The sequence below is a fragment of the Salmo salar genome, chromosome 11, assembly GCF_965601325.2.
Source record: "Salmo salar chromosome 11, fSalSal1, whole genome shotgun sequence".
Lineage (NCBI taxonomy): Eukaryota > Metazoa > Chordata > Actinopteri > Salmoniformes > Salmonidae > Salmo > Salmo salar.
Genome location: NC_138301.1, coordinates 95,824,061 through 95,844,572, shown reverse-complemented (window position 1 = coordinate 95,844,572; position 20,512 = coordinate 95,824,061). Strand labels below are relative to the sequence as shown.

Below are 20,512 nucleotides of genomic sequence, written 5' to 3'. Positions count from 1 at the left end.
TTCTCTTCCTCTTTCCCTCCTCCTCTCCTCCCCTCTCTCCTCCTTTACACCCAACTCCCTCCCCTTTCTCTTCCTCTTTCCCTCCTCCTCTCTAGCCCCCTTTGAAATTAAATAAGTTGATGAAAAGTAGCCCTGGGCTCAGAGTAGGAAATTGGTGGTAAGTGCTGAGAATAGAGATATTTTACTCCTACTCTTACGGGTAAAAATATATGCTATGCATGAAGCTGCTTTAGTCATAAGAGTCCTACCTAGTGGACAGATATTTAGGAGACCTCATGAGTTGTCCTGACCAGTTAAGAGTTACCAGCAGGTGTCTTGGTAAGAGAAAAAGACAGTGAGTCAGTGGTTCCTTCGCCATAGACAGGTAATTGCTTTAGGGTTGAAAGAATGTTTTGATATTTCTATGTGATCAATGCATAAATCATCTGGACCTACATGCAACAGTATCGCTTGCACTTTTAACGACAGTGACTTCACAAGGCCTGTTTCACGTGTCATGCCTAAATACTTCTCACCACTAGGCTAATAAATAAACACGTTTTTCTAATGATCATTTAATTACCTACAACATGTTATTTCAAGTTATCCCTTTGGAGCGCAACACCACATTGTTAAAAAAATATGCTTAAACTGAGCATGCCTCTAACTTGGGCTATTGAAGGCATCTAGGGCATGTGTTAACTTTCATTGTGTTCCATGAAAATGTGTCACGTCCTGACCAGTAAAAAGGGTCATTTGCTATTGTAGTATGGTCAGGGCGTGGCAGGGGGTGTTGTTTCTGTGTGTTTTGGGGTTGGTTTGTTTCGTGGGGATTTGTTCCAGTTTTCATTTTCTATGTTCATTTTCTATGTGGGGCCGAGTATGGTTTCCAATCAGAGGCAGGTGTCTTTCGTTGTCTCTGATTGGAAGCCATACTTAGGCAGCCTGTTTTTTTCCTGTGGGTTGTGGGTGGTTGTTTGCTGTTTTGCCTGTGTGCCTTACAGAGCTGTTTTGTCGTTTGTTTAGTTTGTTTGAGTCTTCACTCTAAATAAATAAGGAAGATGAGCACTATACCCGCTGCGCCTTGGTCTGTCCCTTACGACGCGCATGACAGACCTTTCAAAAGTTGTATGCAACATTATCAGCAGGTGACTTGATACCTACTCTGCCAAAGCAATTTAGAGTTGTTAAACAGGAGTGACAAGTGTGTTGATATAATGTTAATATTGGCAAAATTCAGATTTTAACAATCATCAGAATCGGTTAAAATAAAAAAGGTTTACGCATGCCAACATATTTGGCAATAATTAAGATTAAGCAAAATGATTGTGTTAGGCAAAAATGCTATAAAATGTTTTACCATTGCAGCATTTGATGTACAGTCACATTCACAAGGGTTGTCTGAAGCATTCTATAGAGCTCACAGCTGGCGATGCCTCATCGCGATTGGTTATTCCCTATAGTTTTTAACGATGTCAATGAGCATCATCACTATCTGTCCTTTGCGGTACCTCAAACTGTCGTGATTATCAGCTGAGATCACATTTGATGGTTGGATTTTACTCCTGCATCAGAGTGGGTCATCCTAAAAACCTAGTCTGTGCTGGGAGATTTTTTTGTCTTAAAACAGATTGGAACAGGATTCTTAAGACCTTTTCTGAGATGCTTTGTGGAAACGGGCCCTAGTCTTGAAGGGGAACATGCAGGCCGGCCCTGACAGTGTGTGTGTGTGTGTGTGTGTGTGTGTGTGTGTGTGTGTGTGTGTGTGTGTGTGTGTGTGTGTGTGTGTGTGTGTGTGGTGTGTGTGTGTGTGTGTGTGTGTGTGTGCGTGTGCGTGTGTAATTGGAAACACACACTCAGTGCAGGGCTCTGGTATGCACATGTGGGTGCCAGCTTTGGTGTCTGACATGCTGGGAGGCCCTGTCTCACTTTGAACAGACCCTCTAAACTTCCTCTCTCCTGCTAGAGCCTCGCTCACCCCCACCCTCTCTACTTCCACTAAACCGCCCCCCACGACAAAAAAAAACATCCATTCACCCATCTCATCACCTTTAGTGTGTGAAAGAACAGACTCTTTGTTATGTAGAAAAATATATAATATAAACTTTCTGTTAGAGAGACACAAATGAACACACACACGCGCGCGCACACACACACACACAGTGATGTCAGTCAGTCAGTGGAGCGGCTGTGGCTAGGACATGGAGACAGCCAGACTGTGGCTGACTCTAACTTCTAATAGATTTGCAAAGGGTTCTGGGATTGTCTTTGGCCAATCTGACCTGGTTCAAATCGTGTCAGGTTCTATTATCAGAACATGCCTTTTGAAACACAACCACCAAACTACACCAGCACATTTTACTGGGAAAACTCCGCATCTGACTTGGAATAAACTATGGAAAAGAGACATTGAATCTTAAAGTTAAACGTCTTACAGTTTTGTTTTACAATCGCTAGGACCCATTTCTCAATACTAAGATCACTTTTTCAAAACATTTCACACAGTCCTCCTAACCAACTTTCAGCTTGGCACAGCTGTTCATTTCACATCCAAAATGCACTAAAACTACCAAAACACATACATGTCTCAAATCAACTCATTCTTCCATAACAGTAGCAAAGGTTGTCACCCAACAAGCACACTTTGTCACTCATAAAACAATGACCTAAAAAACATTAACAACAGGTAGCGTTACACAATGTTTTCTTTTGTAAAATGTCTTTACAAAATAAGAATGACACCTCTCTACTGTTTAGAATTCATTGCATATATGTTACAGGAATGAATCAGACATGATGCAATATGCTTCAATATGTTTTATGCCATTGTTTCTGATGACCATATCAACGATTGCAGTTTCCTGCACAGCAGTGAAAATCCTACCTCTCCTGCCTGTGGGAGGTAACCGTTGGGTCCTAAGCAGAAATACAAAAACAATTACACACAAGTGGGTTTGGAGGCATTGCTCAATTTAGTTCTGTAATGTACAGTTCAGTCAGATGTCCTTGCAGAATGCACATCTTACCTGTTGTTTTGCCGGAAATGTCTCACAATAGATGCCACTGTTGAGCGTTGCAGATTTGGCTGCACTCTCAGACCAGCCTCTCTCATTGATAGACCATGATTTATTACATGATCAATAATAGTAGCCCTAATCTCATCTCAGACTACAGCACTTGATCTTCCTCTCAGTCTTTTCCACCACGCATACGTACTCCTCTCCCTCTCCTTCCCTCTCTTCTTCCTCTGTCAGCCACTTCTCTCTCTCTGTCTGGGTCCATGTTTACATTATAGTACAGCATTATTCCTAAGATGTCTCCTTTGTATAGATGGTAATGTAATTGAAAGACTAACACCTGGGTAGGTGTTCAGCTACAATGGGATTCAGCTAATTGTTTTGATTGTATTTCATTATTTAGATGTGGAATATATTTCAAAACGGTGTTACTGTAGAAATGTAGCAAATTGCTGTCTTATTTAATTTTGTGTTATTTTAGGTTTTGAACTTAAGTTTAACAGTTTTGAAAAGAGTATGTAAACATGTGCAAATTGGCCTGTAGGTACATAGATTTTTGGTGGTGGTTGTGTCTGAGTGAGAAAAGAATTCATGAAATTTGAAAGATGTAGTCATTGAATGCATTTTGTGCCAAAGCAATGGAAAATGATCCACAGTGTAGCCCACATAGACTGCTGTTGTGCTCACTGTGTGAAGAGTTTAGAAAAAGTGACCTAAGTATTGAGAAATGGGTTCTAGCGATTGTAAAAAAAAAAAAAAAAACTGTAAAGTAAAACTTAAAGTATCTCACTGAAATAATTCCATTACTGGTTTTGGAAAAAGCTACCGATAATCACACGTAAGTTGTCGTTAAATGGAGACACATCACTCTTGAGTGACGTGCCGTGTGCTGGCGGTAGAGAGAGGAGCAACATTTTAGTGGTCTTCTATTGTCATTCCATCCAACACAATACAGCCAATGAAAATGAATTTAATAAGCCATTTTATGAGAAACCTCCATATGTGAGCTCCTTCCCCAAAAAATTGTGACAGAACCGGCACATAAGCAAATGAGGTACCTTCATTAAATCACTCTGGTATGAAATCTTTGCTATAAAATCTAAACTGAGAGATTTAGGTGACACATAAAAAGATCAAGAACCAGCAGAGGCCAGTGTGTGTGTAACCCCTTGTGTCTTTGTGCACATGAGTGTTTACATAACCAAAGCCTCACCTCATCATCCTTGTACCAGGACAGGGACTCTGCAGTCAGGACAAACCAGTACTCCTTGGCTCCTCCCTTCATGATGCCAATGTTGTTGATGGTCAGCCAGCCCTTCCTGATCACCTGAGAGAGAGAAACAGAGGGACAGAGTCAGAGAGACAGGCATACACAAAGCTAGCCTTCTCTATCCCCTCACAACAGCACTTCATCCTAAACAACATTGTGTTAGTTGGTCTGTGTGTATGGCATGTATGTATGGCATGTGTGTGGTATCCTATCTCACTACTGCCCCTAGTGGTCATATGGAGTCACTGCACAGGACACAACATGGGAGAAATGGGACTGGATCTGTGGGCTTATCTACTACCATCTAAGCACAACTATCCTTGTGATTCTATCAGTGTCTCTTCCACACCATAAACATAGAATGCATATGCCTCTGTATTTACCTTAAACCGATCATTAACCGCTCCTCTCTCCGGCTGAATGAGGATGTGGAGAGAACATTACACAGCTATGCCACGGACAGAGCACAGTGCACGGGGCATAGGCCATTCGTAATGCACAGGGGCAGGCAGCACACTGGCACACTGGCCAGCTAGAAGGTGGTACAGCGAGGGAAGGCAGGCAGGGACAAAGGAGGACAAAGAGCTATGTGGAGCTTTATAAACTGGGTGGTTTGAGCCCTGAATTCTGATTGGCTGAAAGCCATGGTATATCAGACAGTATACCACGGGTATGACAAAACATTTAGTTTTACTGCACTAATTATGTTGGTAACCAATTTATAATAGAAATAAGGAACCTCGGGGGTTTGTGATATATGGCCAATATACCACAGCTAAGGGCTGTGTCCAGGCACTCTGCGTTGCGTCGTGTCGGCCCTTAGCCATGGTATATTGCCCATATACCACCTCCTCAGGCCTTATTGCTTAAGTAAGGCTGCTTTCAAACCAAAACACATGCAGTGCATATGCGGATGCACGGTTGTTTTGTGGTTGTGGAGTGTGGTGGGGTGGAGAGAATGATCATTTGGTTATTAGCTGACGGAGGCCTAGTCATCATGTGTCATGTCTAAAACTTCTGTTTTCTCAAACTTTTCTGTTGGACAGCGATTGTGTTGGTGCAACCAACTGCTTACTTGCCCCTTCCACCAAGGCATTGTTAGTCATTATATTGCATCATGTTGGGTGGTTTGAAAATCCACTAGATGGGTAGAGGGGGAGGTAAAAGGGAGATACTAGGGGAGGCTGTTAGTCAAAGTGGCTGCTGAAAGGGGGGAGGGCAGATCTAGGTGGTAAGCGCAGCCAGCTAAACAGGAAACAGCGAGGGCCAATGTGTTTACACTGCCCCTAAGCCCTTTGACCCTCCCGCTTGGGCGGTCACTATGCCAACTGACAGGGTGTGCCTCTGGAGGTGATGTATTTATCTGTGCTGCACTGAGAGATGTTCCCCCTCCTTCACTAGATAGTTAGGCTCTATCAACACAGAGAGAGAGAGAGAGAGAGAGAGAGAGAGTAGTCTAGAGTAGAAAAATATTGTGTAGAGAAGAGTAGAATAGAATAGAGTAGAATATAGTAGAGAGTAGAGTAGAGTGGAATAGTGTAGAGTAGAATAGTGTAGAGTAGAATAGTGTAGAGTAGAGTAGAGTAGAGTAGAGTAGAGTAGAGTAGAGTAGAGTAGAGTAGAATAGTGTAGAGTAGAGTAGAATAGTGTAAGAGTAGAGTAGAATAGTGTAGAGTAGAGTAGAATAGTGTAGAGTAGAATAGTGTAGAGTAGAGGAGAATAGTGTAGAGTAGAGTAGAATAGTTTAGAGTAGAACAGAATAGGGTATAGTAGAGTAGAATAGAATATAATAGAGTAGAGTATAGTATAGTATAGTAGAGTAGAGTAGAATAGTGTAGAGTAGAGTAGAGTAGAATAGAAGAAAGTAGAGTAGAGTGGAATAGTGTAGAGTAGAGTAGAATAGAATAGTGTAGAGTGTAGAGTAGAGTGGAATAGTGTAGAGTAGAATAGAGTAGAGTAGAATGGAGTGGAATAGAGTAGAGTAGAGTAGAGTGGAATAGTATGGAGTGGAGTAGAGTAGAATAATGTAGACTATAGTGGAATAGTGCAGAGTAGAATAGAATAGAATAGTGTAGATTATAGTAGAGTAGAATAGTATAGAGTAGAGTAGAGTAGAGTAGAGTAGAATAGTGTAGGGTCAAATAAATTAGAGTAGAGTAGAATAGTGTAGAGTAGAGTAGAGAAGAATAGTGTAGAGTAGAATAGAGTAGAGTAGAATAGTGCAGAGTAGACTAGAGTAGTGCAGAGTAGAATAGTGTAAAGTAGAGTAGAGTAGTGTAGAGTAGAATAGTGTAGAGTAGAATAGAATAGTGAAGAGTAGAGTAGAATAGTATAGAGTAGAGTAGAATACTGTAGAGTAGAATAGAATAGTGTAGATTATAGTAGAATAGTATAGAGTAGAGTAGAGTAGAATTGTGTAGAGTAGAGTAGAGTAGAGTAGAGAAGAATAGTGTAGAGTTGAGTAGAATTGTGTAGAGTAGAATAGAGTAGAGTATAGTAGAGTAGAATAGAATAGAGTCGAGTAGAGTAGAGTAGAGTAGAGTAGAATAGAATAGTGAAGTGAAGTGAAGTGTAGAGTAGAGTAGAGTAGAGTAGAATAGAATAGAATAGAGTAGTGTAGTGTAGAGTAGAATAGAGTATAGTAGAGTAGAATAGTATAGAGTAGAGTAGAATGGAATAGTGTAGAGTAGAGTAGAGTAGAGTAGAATAGTGTAGGGTCGAATAAATTAGAGTAGAGTAGAGTAGAATAGTGTAGAGTAGAGTCGAGTCGAGTAGTGTAGAGTTGAGTAGAATTGGGTAGAATAGAGTAGAGTAGAATAGGGTCGAGTAGAGTAGAATAGAGTAGATTAGAATAGTGCAGAGTAGAATATAGTAGAGTAGTGTGGAGTAGAGTAGTGTAGAGTAGAGTAGAGTAGAGTAGAGTAGAGTAGAGTAGTGTAGAGTAGAATATAGTAGAGTAGTGTGGAGTAGAGTAGAGTAGAGTAGAGTAGAGTAGAGTAGAGCAGAGTAGAGTAGAGTAGCGTAGAGTAGAATATAGTAGAGTAGTGTGGAGTAGAGTAGAGTAGAGTAGAGTAGTGTAGAGTAGAGTAGAATAGAATAGAGTAGAGTAGAGTAGAGTAGAGTAGAGTAGAGTAGAGTAGAGTAGAGTAGAGTAGAGTAGAGTAGAGTAGAAGAGTGTAAATAAAGAGTGAGAAAGAGACGGGGGGGTTAAAGAGACAATAAGAGGGAACTAGAATGTGTATAGTGATGTTTCCTCTTTATAAATGGCTTTGTATAACTGGTCTTAATGTTCTGTGATAGGTGAAACAGCACCACTGGCCTCCCCCGATACATTTGTTAATGTTTTAGTTTAGAGGAAGTGAGCATCCAGCATCATGGTAAGAGAAAATCATAGTACATGCTGTGCTGTTCTATCGCCCGTGCAATGATGTGTTATGATGTCCGAGGGAAAAAACATTGTTGGTTGTTTGAAGTAAAGTCTTCGTTGTTGTAATATCGCAAACGGACAGTTCCACTGATATGGATGAGAAACCAATGGCCTGCTCCCCACTCTAAAGCTAAAGTCTCTATCTCTCTGGGATCTGTTGTTATTGGAGAACACATGGCTGCCTTCTTTATCTGGTTCAAGCTAAGGCTGGGGGTTGACTGGCTACCCAAATCCTTTCTCCGGCAACACTACGCCATGCCCACGGACCTTAGGTTCTTCTCCACAATGAGTCTGGATCTGAGTACCTCCCGACGATTTCTAGAACGCAAACACATTCTAGCCATTCTAATTGGTCCCAGAAACCAATGGGTTGGGCCAGAGCCAGAACACATCTCTAACCAATTTAGTACTCTGATTGGTTAGAGATGATCCAATCGCTGATGGCTTTGTATTGTTCAACATCCCTCATTTTACGTCACCACAAATGGATGTCAACGATGGCAGTCTCAAACTGAAGTATGTAACGTTTGGGGACATAGAGAAGCGGAGGAATTCAGTTTGAGTCGTCAGGCAAGGCTAAGGGAGCGTCGAGCGATCACTCGGGCCAAGGAAAATGAGGCTCGACTGTTCGGCAACAAGCTTTGAAATGTGACGTCTCCAAATGGTGTTGTTTCTATGGGAGAGAGAGACGTTTACACAGAAACATAAAGTGTGCATTATGCAACGGGAAGGCCTATCTGGTCTCAACCCCTCTGTGTTCTGTCTATGTCTGGGTGGGTGAGGGGTGTACTGTGGGGTGTGCTAGCTGGGTACTTTTCTATTGTTTTGGATGGGAGCACTGCCTGGAGGAGGGAAGGAGCTGAGGAAAGAAGCCCCAGAGAGCTCCCTAGCCACCTGTCCATCTACAGTAATGAGAAGCTCTTACCACACACACATTCTAACGCACACACACATACTAACACACTCCCAAAGAAACACACATATACAAGCACGCACCCGCACTAACACACACTAACACGCACACACACATACTAGCACACACACTCTCTACTCACCATGATTTCATCCTGCTAAAGCAGAACAGTTGTAGCAATAGAGGCGAAGAAAAAAGACAACAGAAAGAGAAATCACTCAGAAGAAACAGAGGAAACAGAGATAGAGTGGGAACACAACACAACTAACACATAGCACTACTAAAGAATAACAAAGCCAAGGAACAATAGAATGTATTAGAGAACAAATGGAGAAGTAATACAAACTCACTCCAAACTGCACTCACTTGGAGCCATAATCTGGTTTGAGAATAGCTCAACATAGACCAAGGACTAGGGTTGCAAAATTCTCTGAACTTTCAATAAATTCCCTGGGTTTCCCGAAATCCAGGTTGGAGAATTCCTGATTTCCTGCTTATTTCTTCATGATTCCAGGAATCCTCCAACCAGGATTTCTGGAAGTTGAAAGTTATTGAAAGTTATCCAGAATGTTGCAACTCTACCTAGAGCCTTGCATCTTGGGCCATTACAATGCTTTCTGAACAGCCCATCAGGACAAAAAATCATAGTGAATGTACTGTAAGACTATCTGTAGGTGCTGTCCTGTGCCTGTAGTACCTTGTTGCCAGGTTGCTTCTTCTGGGCCACCTGGCTGCTCCTCTGCTGAGCACTACAGGGGTAAACATAATCATGGGTTAGATCGGTACACACACCTAAACACAGGAATCATTAGTATGTCAGGGTAGGTCAGGGTTCACACACTGTACTGTGTCTATACTGGGTTATCTGTTCCAATCGACTGTATCAGGAAAGCGGTCAAGAGGGCGACACTCACTTGGCAAAGCCAATGAAGTCCTCATGGTTGGTGTTCATGTAGGCCAGCTCAATGTCAATCAGCAGCATCACCTATATGGAGGGACACACATCAGGAGTTATTAGAGTTAGGATTAGACATAAGAGCTTGAATTGGGAAGATAGTCACTGGTGTAGTGGAAACCCCCGCAGGCTCCTGGGGCCCACCCGCCCGTCCTCTCACACCCATCTCTAAATTGTATTACTTTTTTAAACAAATCATTTTAACAGCAACCCTCGTTTTTAATTTCCACTTGTAGTAAGTGAAGTGTTTGTGTTGTCCATTCTACCTGGCAGTAGTCGAGTCACACAGACAATATACACTGAGTGTACAAAACATCTTTCCATGACATAGACTGACCAGGTGAATCCAAGTGAAAGCCATGAACCCTTATTGATGTCACCTGTTAAATCCACTTCAATCAGTGTAGATGAAGTGGAGGAGACAGGTTAAAGAAGGATTTCTAAGCCTTGAGACAATTAAGACATGAATTGTGTATGCTATCCAGAGGGTGAATGGGCAAGACAAAATATTGAAGTGCCTTTAAACGGGGTATGGTAGTAGGTGCCAGGCGCACCAGTTTATGTCAAGAACTGCAACGTTGCTGGGTTTTTCCCACTCAACAGTTTCCCATGAGTATCAAGAAGGGTCCACCACCCAAGGACATCCAGCCAACTTGACGCAACTGTGGGAAGCATTGGAGTCAACATGGGCCAGCATCCCTGTGGAACACTTTCGAGTCCAGGGAAAAATACGACTATGGTAGGAAGTAGGCCTACAGGACAGTTGTATATTCTAAAATAATCTATTGGTTACTGATTAATATGCTGTTGCATTGAAAATTCATACAATCCGCAATGTTTGAATTTCCTACTTTAATTACTACATACATTATTGCCGCCAGTCATCATTCTAAATAGCAGCATTGCGACACCGTAGGCCTACAACTTCGTGAAACATAAACGTTAGGCTAAACGTTAATGGATAACCATGTATCCATTAAAGCAAAGCTATAGGCTTCTGAAAGCACAAGCACCACATCATCTGATAGCCCGTCAATAGGCAGCCGCATAGACCTCGCGATCGGTAGTAGTGATCAGTAGTCTATACTTTGTGAATGGCTGACACATTAGATTCGCTTTTTTAGGGCGGGGCCCAAACTCCAAACTTTGCAGTGGTCCAGAGAAACTGCGCTACGCCAGTGAAAATAGTGTGTGTGAGAGAGAGAGAGTGCGAGTGTCACCTGGTCCTTGGTGCGACTCTCGCGATCTCGGATGTGCTGGGTGACAATCTTGTCCATCTCCTCCCTCAGCATGGGGTACTGAGCCAGCTGTGGGTACAGGACAGCACAGGGCACATCGTGTGGGTAGGGAGGCACAGTTCAGACACGGACCAGACACAAAGCACAGCAAACACAGCCAACACAGCCAAACACACACACTCAAGCACTAACAGCACAAAAACTTACACACACAACAAGAGGACGGCACAGACTCTGCCCTAGTCACAACAAGAGGACAGCACAGACTCTGCCCTAGTCACAACAAGAGGACAGCACAGACTCTGCCCTAGTCACAACAAGAGGACAGCACAGACTCTGCCCTAGTCACAACAAGAGGACAGCACAGACTCTGCCCTAGTCACGACAAGAGGACAGCACAGACTCTGCCCTAGTCACGACAAGAGGACAGCACAGACTCTGCCCTAGTCACAACAAGAGGACAGCACAGACTCTGCCCTAGTCACAACAAGAGGACAGTACAGACTCTGCCCTAGTCACGACAAGAGGACAGCACAGACTCTGCCCTAGTCACAACAAGAGGACAGCACAGACTCTGCCCTAGTCACAACAATGTAAGTTAATCAGTGTTAATATTGGCTTTTCTTAGTGTGTCTATCTTTCCACAAGGGGTTAATCAAATGACAAGTAAATGAATAGTGCAAAGTCTGTATTACTGCCATAAAACACTAAACAGTCTTCTGCCCAACAAATAGTCTTCTCCCCAATAACACATTCTTTTCCTGGCACACTACGGCCTTTTTCCATGTGTTCCTTGTAAACACACCAATACAGACATTGGTGTGCTTCCAATACAGCAGACACACAACTGAATCACAGAGTCTGGTGGGAGGAAAGCCAACTGAATCACAGAGTCTGGTGGGAGGAAAGCCAACTGAAATCACAGTGTCTGTTGGGAGGAAAGCCAACTGAATCACAGAGTCTGTTGGGAGGAAAGCCAACTGAATCACAGAGTCTGGTGGGAGGAAAGCCAACTGAATCACAGAGTCTGGTGGGAGGAAAGCCAGCTGAATCACAGAGTCTGGTGGGAGGAAATCCAACTGAATCACAGAGTCTGGTGGGAGGAAAGCCAACTGAATCACAGAGTCTGCTGGGTGGGAGGAAAGCCAACTGAATCACAGAGTCTGGTGGGAGGAAAGCCAACTGAAATCACAGTAAAATAAAATAAGCTGATGTTTGGCAAGTTACAATGCATCCTTTGCGTTGGCTGTTCAAGGTTACAGGATCACATTGGAGTCAATGAGATCCTTCTCTTCTATCGTTTGATTTATCACTTCCTGGCATGGGCATGGGCCCAAATACACAGTAGGCGACATTGAGCTCTTTAAGGCTTATTCATATGTATAGACAGATAGCCATGTCATTGACGCCTATTATATAATAGCATTAGTGTCTTCCCTTCTGTACTGTTGTCTAAACACAAGTCCTGGTGACTTATAGTACACTGGTTCTTTGGCTTTGATGACACCATTGCAGGGCTATTTCACATGCTGTGCTATAATGCCATGTCGGGCTATCACTAATACAGATGTAGGGTCTTAATTTGATCACCCTGTTGCAGTCAAATTTTCTTGCAATGCAGGTAATGTTCAACTTGTACTATAGTTCAGGTTTAAAAAATTCAGACCTGATTTTTCCCAAAAATGTATCAACCCCTAAAAAATGTCCATTTAGTATAAAACTCACATTTCCTGTTGCTGTAGGATTATTTTCCTGCTGTAACAAACTGGCTCAAATTAAGATCCTACATCTGTATACTACCTTATGGCCAGGTGACTTACTAGAGCAGACATTAAATTGACCAATCAAAATAAGACTGATATTAGTGACTCTTTTTTATTTAAGACCAATTAACCAATGTGTCGTTGTAAAGAAGCATTGCAACTTTCACGTCCACAACATAGTTGCAGCACAGCCAGTTAGGAATGTTCTGTTTGACAGAGATGCATCGTAAAAAGTACATTGATAAACAATAACTCATACAAACAGGGTATGGGCAGCATGCAGGTAGATTGTTACACACAAACACACACACACAATGCATGGGGAGCAGGGGGGAGGACGAGGAGAGAGAGTGGAAAAGGGCAGAAAGACCTCTTGTGGTTTTTCTGTTTTATGGTCTTGAAAAAATCCACAAGAGGGCTCTTTTACATTTTTTCAAAAATGTGCTTGACGAATGAACAAGACGGTGAGAGGTTAGACACGACGAGATGTAGAAGACAATAAAGAGAAAGAGAGAGAGTGGGAGAAAGAGAAAGAGAGAGAAACAGAGAGAGATAGATGTTGTGGGTAGATCTGTTAGTTGAGATGCTGAGACACAACTGCTCCACCTGCAACAGCACTAGTTACTACAACAGATCAAATCATATCGACAGACACGGGGATGGAAGTGAGTAGAATCGACTAGAGGAACTCAATCAGATCGGAGACTGAGAGGAAGTCACAAAGATACAGTATTACTCACTGAGGAGAAAACACACAAATGCTGGTTACGATGGAAACTTGGGACAATTAGTTCAATTGTGTATTTTGGCCAATCAAAAACAAAACAGAATAAAAACGAATGTTTGAATAGAAATAGAATGACAAAAAAAACAACATGGGAGTTAAATATCATGGTAAGACCATAGTAAGGATAGACCGATAGTCTGCTGGACTAATGTGTTGGATGCCACATCTAAAAAAAAAGTGAGCACAGAATGATCCATAGTCTCAGTCCTACTATATTCAGACTATCAATGTGAAAGCGATTAATATTGTTCACCGGGGTTGTACTGACTACATAGCATATTCCTGAGTGCACACAGGAGATAGATAGTGAAGTGTGACAGAAAGCTAACCGTATCACAAATCTAGAGAAGATGCCGTTTAATCAATAGTAGTTTGCACAGTTAGGTGTCTCCTATTGAAAATAAACGACATACTGTGCATTCAGAAAGTATTCACAACGCTTGGCTTTTTCCACATTTTGTTGTGTTACAAAGTGGGATTAAAACGGATTTAATTGTCATCTTTTGTCAACGGTCTACACAACGTACTCTGTAATGTCAAAGTGGAAGATGATTATTATTTTAGTGTACAGTAATTCATGGAAAATAAAACACTAATATATCTTGATGAGATAAGTATTCAACCCTCTGAGTCAATACATGTTAGAATCAGCTTGGCAGCGATTGCAGCTGTGTCTTTCCGGGTAAATCTCTAAGAGCTTTCCACACCTGGATTGTACAACATTTGCCCATTATTCTTAAAACAATTCTTCAACCTCTGTCAAGTTGGTTGTTGATCATTGCTAGATGCCATTTTCAAGTCTTGACATAGATTTTCAAGTTGTTTTAAGTCTAAAGTGTAACTAGGCCACTCAGGAACATTAAATGCCGTCTTGGTAAGCAACTCCAGTGTATTGCCTTGTTTTTAGATAATTGTTCACCTAAAAGGTGAATTTGTCTCCAAGTGTCTGTTGGAAAGCAGACTGAACCAAGTTTTCCTCTAGGATTTTGCCTGTGCTTATTTCTATTCTGTTCATTTTCATCCCCCCCAAAAAACTCCCTAGTCCTTTCCAATGACAAGCATTCCCATAACATGATGCAGCCACCACCATGCTTGAAAATATGAAGAGTGGTACTCAGTGATGTGTTGTGTTGGATTTGCCCCAAACATAGCGCTTTAAATTCAGGACAAAAAGTGCATTTCTTTGCCAGATTTTTTGCAGTATTACTTAAGTGCCCTATTTCAAACAGGACGCATGTTTTGGAATATTTGTATTCTGTACAGACTTATCTACAGGCTCAAAGGGATATTCAATGTTTTTATTTTTACCCATCTACCAATTGGTGCCCTTCTTTGTGATGCATTGGACAACCTCCCTGGTCTTTGTGGTTGAATCTGTGCTTGAAATTCATTGCTCGATTGAGGGACCTTACAGATAATTGTATGTGTGGGGTACAGAGATGGAGTAGTCATTTAAAAATAATTTTAAATGCTATTATTGCACAAAAAGTGAGTCCATGCACATTTTTACTCCTGAACTTCTTTAGGCTTGCCATAACAAAAGGGTTGAACACTTATTTACTCAAGACATTTACATTTCAGCTTCTCATTTTTTATTAATTTGTAAACATTTCTAAAAACATAATTCCACTTTGACATTATGTAGATCAGTGACACAACATATCAATTTAATCCATTTTAAATTCAGACTGTAACACAACAAAAAGTGGAAAAAGTTAAGGGGTATGAATACTTTCTGAAGGCAGTGTATCTAGCTTACCATGACAATACATGTTTGAATCATTTCATGTGTTGAAAGGACTCCTCTTTTGACTGCAAGTGACCACCATCTGTCTTTTGCATTTGCCAAGCTTACAAAGTCACTACACAGTCAATTAATGTCACTGTACATTGTCACTGATGGATGAGTTGACTCTGCTTTGAAAAAATGGCAGTCTGTCTTCTGAGTCAGACACAGTATTCATCATTTTTAGGATACCATCATTGCATAAATGGAATGGCATGTTTGAAGACCAAAAATATTTAACTCTGCTATGTAGCTGGCTCAGAGCCAACACTGAGTCTTGTTCTTTGTCATTTGGAAACAAATATGTAAGAGGGGTAGGCACATTTGCAGATAAACTTCAAATACTAATATCACACCACAATACAAAAACCATGGAGAGGAGGAGAATATAAAACTGTGGAATAAGGAGTATGAACAAAGAGACTGACTGACAAAAACAAACTATGAAATGATTTCTTAGCTGTGTGGCTTACTGTGCATTCTATAACGGGAACGTATACACTACAGGTCAAAAGTTTTAGAACACCTACTCATTCAAGGGTTTTTCTTTATCTTTACTATTTTCTACATTGTAGAATAATAGTGAAGACATCAAAACTACGAAATAGCACATATGGAATCATGTAGTAACCAAAAAAGTGATAAACAAATCAAAATATGTTATATTTGAGATTCTTTGAGATACCCTTTGCCTTGATGACAGCTTTGCACACTCTTGGCACACTCTTGGCATAAAGTGTTTAACATTACTACATGATTCCATTTGTGTTATTTCATAGTTTTGATGTCTTCACTGTTATTCTACAATTAAGAAAATAGTAAAAATAAAGAAAAACCCTTGAATGAGTAGGTGTTCTAAAACTTTTGACCGGTAGTGTATGTCAAACTAAATAAATACAATCAGACACAGATAGGCCATGGCTACACTCATTTTTGTATCACTCAGCATCTGTCCTTATAAGCAGTAAGAAAACGGAAATATTCTCATAACTTCAAAGAACTATCAACTGGTTATCATAACAATTTATCAAATGGTTATTTTTGCCTCTTATTCGACCAAACAGAAAGCATATAGCTACAACACTTAACCACTATGCTCATCTAAGATAGATCAATTATTGTCTCATTTGCTTCCTTTTTGTAGTCCAGCCATCGGTCTATCCCTACCTCTAAGAATGACGCAAGCCAGACTCCGAACATGGCTCGGTTCCTTGGTTACCTTGTCACTACACTTTCGTATGGTGGAGGTGAGTTCGCTCACTACCATATCTATACACTTCAGTGAGGGTTCCTTCAGCTTTTGGATCTGCTTTTTCACTATGGCTTCAAAGGCCAGGTCAGGAGTGAACAGGCCCGTCCTGTAGAGAGGAGGTGGTGACGAGAGAGAGAGAGAGAGAGAGAGAGAGAGAGAGAGAGAGAGAGAGAGAGAGAGAGAGAGAGAGAGAGAGAGAGAGAGAGAGATCCACAGGGATAGAGAGCAGGTCAAAGTAGAGAGAGAGAGATAGAGAGGCGAAAGAATAACACAAGAGGGCCACACAGAGAAGGAGAGAACGTATAAGGAGGAAAAAAAGAGGGATGACAGATTGAGAGACAGATGAAAAAGAGGGGATAGTGACAGGTCAGGGGGAGGTGGGTAAACAGTAAAGAGGGAATAAAAGACAAGTGAGACATTTGGTTTCCCTTGAAGAGGCCAGCGCTGAGGTCTATCCCTCCATCCAGAGAGAGAGAGAGAGTGAGAGAGAGAGAGAATACAGCCTGCACCACTCCACCAGGCCAACAGCTCTGAGTTATGAGCCATGCCAGACCGTAGCTGTGCACCCAACACCCCAGACGAAGCACCTTGCTCTTCCTCTCTACCTGACCCCAAATCTTCGTCCTGTTCTCCCTTTCCCCCTATCTCCATCTATCCCCCAGCTGACCACACAGAGCAGGGTTATAGCGTTTGTTATTCCACTGTCCCAGAGCCACTGTGGTCAGGCCACATTCCATAACATGGCCTGGTCACAGTGGAATTAAGACCACTGGTATAAAGACCACTGGGGCCCCTTTGGCTGAGTGTGGCCCTAAAGGGCCCTCTAAAGCTGAACTTGGCCCATGGTAATCATCCAGATCTTCACATTGTCATGGCTCCTGTCTGCTGCAGGTGCACAGCCTCCGGTCTCACAAGCAGGGAGTCTGGATGCTGAGGTCACTCAACATGGCTGCCAGGGACAGCGGAGTGACACTTTGATGTGACACTCAAGGCATTGAAAATGATTTATTCACTGCTAAAAGGAACTCAGTCACCTGTGACTTAACAGAACTTAAACATCTTGAGATGTGTTCATTTGACCATTAATTTGATTCTGAATGTTCATTTGACCATTTTCATCCTTTCTCCTGTGTCTAAAGTTGCTACTCTTAACATGTAGCCACTAGCAGCAACTCAGCAGCATCCAGACCCCTTCTATACCCAGCACAGTTCTCTAACATGGCCATGCCATGGCCACTCTGCCCAGCCACCCCATCCAAAGTGGCAGGCAGGCAGTCCTTCACAATACCCCAACTACCCCAGTACGCCCCCTACTGTCCCAACCCGGGAAAACAGGGTCTGGAAAACGAGGCGGTGCGGTGATACAATAACAAGGATGACATAGCAGAAGGTTTTGGTGGGAGGGAGAGGTGAAACCATAGTGTCGCTCTCCACCATGTGCGTTTACCTTCTGAGTACACTGCCTAACGGTATTGACTAGCTCAGAAATGACCATGTCCACACATTTCTGGCAGGGCTCTTTGATCTTGCCGATCTGCCTTTTCACAATGGTCTCAAAGGCCATGTCCGGGGTGAAGAGGCCAGTTCTGCTCGGTAGAGAGAAAACGAGCGACAGGTTCAAAAAAGAGGGAAAAAGAGAAAGAAGGAGGAAGAGGAGGAGGAGGAGGAGGTCAGGCAGAGAGAATAGTGTTAATTGAAAATAAATTCCTCCTCCCAAACCCCTTCCACATAAAACATAAAGAAGAAACATGCACAGAAATATAAAGACAGATAATGAATTTCAACAAAAAACAGTATTAAAAACGAAGCTAAATCATCACATCACGGTTTGGGGGAAATATTGAGCTAGTTCAAATGTGCTTGTATGTTTAAAGGTGCCGATAAAAGCACAACTGAACTTATAGAACACAACTTTTATGATACTGCAGGGATCATCAACTAGATTCAGCCGTGGGATGATATTTTCTTGAGCAGATGGTCAGGGGGCCAGAACAGAATTACTAATAATTTGTACACTGCAAATTGACCGCAAGAAGCCCAAACAGATATAACATTTTTAAAAACATAACCATTTCAAACCTTGCTTACATTAGTGTACGATCACATACAGTATATCTCTCTTTTGTGTGGGAGTACTTTGGAACATATATCCTAAATAAAAATCAAATTTGCTGGTGTTTTTATAGTCTCTTATGTCTCCCCCACCCCCGCAAAAAACAATGATAACTTTTCAGTCATCTTTGGGGGGGCAAATAAAATCAGCCGCGAAATTCGGCCCATGTGTCACCAGCTGGGGAACCCTGCTATACAGTATGTGAATAGTTTTGCCCACATATTACAGCATATGACTCATCCAGATGACGCCATGTCTATTGGAATCCCTACACCACTACAACATAATTAATGTGTCTCAATTCTCTTGAATGGTTTCCTTTCACCATTCCCCCTCCTTCAGAACCACTGACCGAGTAGAGCTCACCCTCATTGTCAGAACAGGTTTGCAGCCATTTTGCTTTCACAAAGGAAATGTGACAAGGAAATGCAGACAAATAGCAATACTGTTCCAAGCTCAAGAAAATTTAGATTTTGTAGCTTTTCCGGGGGAAACTGTATACACTAAGCAAAAATAATTGTTCATAGTTAAAGTTAGTTTGTTTTCCTGGCAGTAGGTCACCAGGATCATGTATTCTGCTACATAGCTCAAACCATCCCCTGTTCTTGAAGCCTTCCTTCTAGCTTCACTGTGGGAGGTTGAGTGGGAGGAAGAAACACAGAGGGGACACTTCAACAGGTTCACTGTCGGATTCTGATTTCTATCGCTCTGGGACCTACGTAAAAGAGAGGACGTTGTCATAGGGCGGGTACAAAGTGAGCTAGGTCACACGTGACTGGCATATCAGGCTAGGGCTTCAACAGACAGACAGTCATATATACAAGATACAGACAGGTGGACAAGGGGCGGGGCAAGGAGCGAGAGAAAGATACCATCCAACCAGCGGTCACAGATCTAATCACAAATCCCTCCACTTCTGTTTCTGATAACATCAGTATACGACAGCATGCTGGGTGCATGTCTGCGGTCGGTGTGTCTCGAGGTCTTTGTGATCAGATGGGTGACAGCGATTAGAATTGGCCTGGCCCACAGCGGCGACCCAGGCGGGCGAGGACAGGGGGAGGGAGAGGTGGATGGGGAGGAAGGACGTTGCCTAATGCCGTGGATGTTCTTAATGGCGTAGCTGATCTCCTTGCGAAGCTCCTTTTCGTTAAACTCCATCTGTACGGACACAGAAAGGACACACACACACACGCGTTAAATACCACAGAGATAGAGTTAGAAGGTCCCTTGTAACCACTGAGTGGCTCTGAACATCGAACAGAATATTATTCAAAGGAGCACATTTACAACAACAAGAAACCTTCAGACTAAGTACTAACACTGCTTAGTTATTCCATTCAGTCTGACACCTCTGTTAATCATTTGATATGACACAGCTATACCATGAGTGTATGATGACAGACAGTCTGACTGTGCGATGTTTAACGACTGAGACTGTAGTCTGGCCCCAGCAGGCCCAGATCCTGTGGCCAAGGCCAAACAGAATGTTTTACTGTGAAGGGAGGGAGGGAGGGAGGGAGGGAGGGAGGGAGGGAGGGAGGGAGGGAGGGGGGAGGGAGGGGGGAGGGAAGAATGTTTTCCTCATAAAGTCTGGGTTGGACCTCCCGAGTGGTGCAGTGGTCTAAGGCGTAACTACAGACCCAGGTTCAATCCCAGGCTGTATCACAGCCGGCCGTGACCGGGAGACCAATGAGGTGGCGCACAATTGGCCCAGCGTTGTCCAGGTTTGGGGAGGGTTTGGCCGGCCGGGATTTCCTTGTCCCATCATGCTCTAGCGACTCCTTTTGGCGGGCCGGGCAGCTCCAATCTGACTTCGGTCGCCAGCAGAACGTTGTTTCCACCGACACATTGGTGCGGCTGGCTTTCCCGGGTTAAGCGTGCATTGTGACAAGAAGCAGTGCGGCTTGGCAGGGTCATGTTTCGGGGGACACGCGGCTCTCAACCTTCGTCTCTACCGAGTCCGTAGGGGAGTTGCAGCGATGAGACAAGACTACCAATTGGATATCACG

General features: G+C 42.6%; 1 protein-coding gene across 12 annotated transcripts in view; it reads right to left on the bottom strand.

The window, feature by feature from the left end:
* dnm1a (dynamin 1a) overlaps nt 1-20,512 on the bottom strand; it is an 85,136-nt gene that overhangs the window by 33,256 nt on the left and 31,368 nt on the right. For 8 of the 12 annotated variants that reach the window (XR_006757668.2, XR_006757667.2, XM_045689987.2 and 5 more), the window contains exons 9-16: nt 19,594-19,661; nt 17,835-17,973; nt 10,782-10,868; nt 9,521-9,591; nt 9,304-9,355; nt 8,749-8,763; nt 4,650-4,682; nt 4,210-4,323 (exon numbers count right to left, since the gene is read on the bottom strand). Coding sequence is in view for 10 of the 12 variants with exons in the window: in XM_045689987.2 (XP_045545943.1) it covers nt 4,210-4,323; nt 4,650-4,682; nt 8,749-8,763; nt 9,304-9,355; nt 9,521-9,591; nt 10,782-10,868; nt 17,835-17,973; nt 19,594-19,661 (579 nt within the window). In the remaining 2 variants the exon portion in view is untranslated. The remainder of the gene's footprint in view (nt 1-4,209; nt 4,324-4,649; nt 4,683-8,748; nt 8,764-9,303; nt 9,356-9,520; nt 9,592-10,781; nt 10,869-17,834; nt 17,974-19,593; nt 19,662-20,512) is intronic. The other 4 variants (XM_014128733.3, XM_014128738.3, XM_045689983.2 and 1 more) reach the window with 3 other exon arrangements.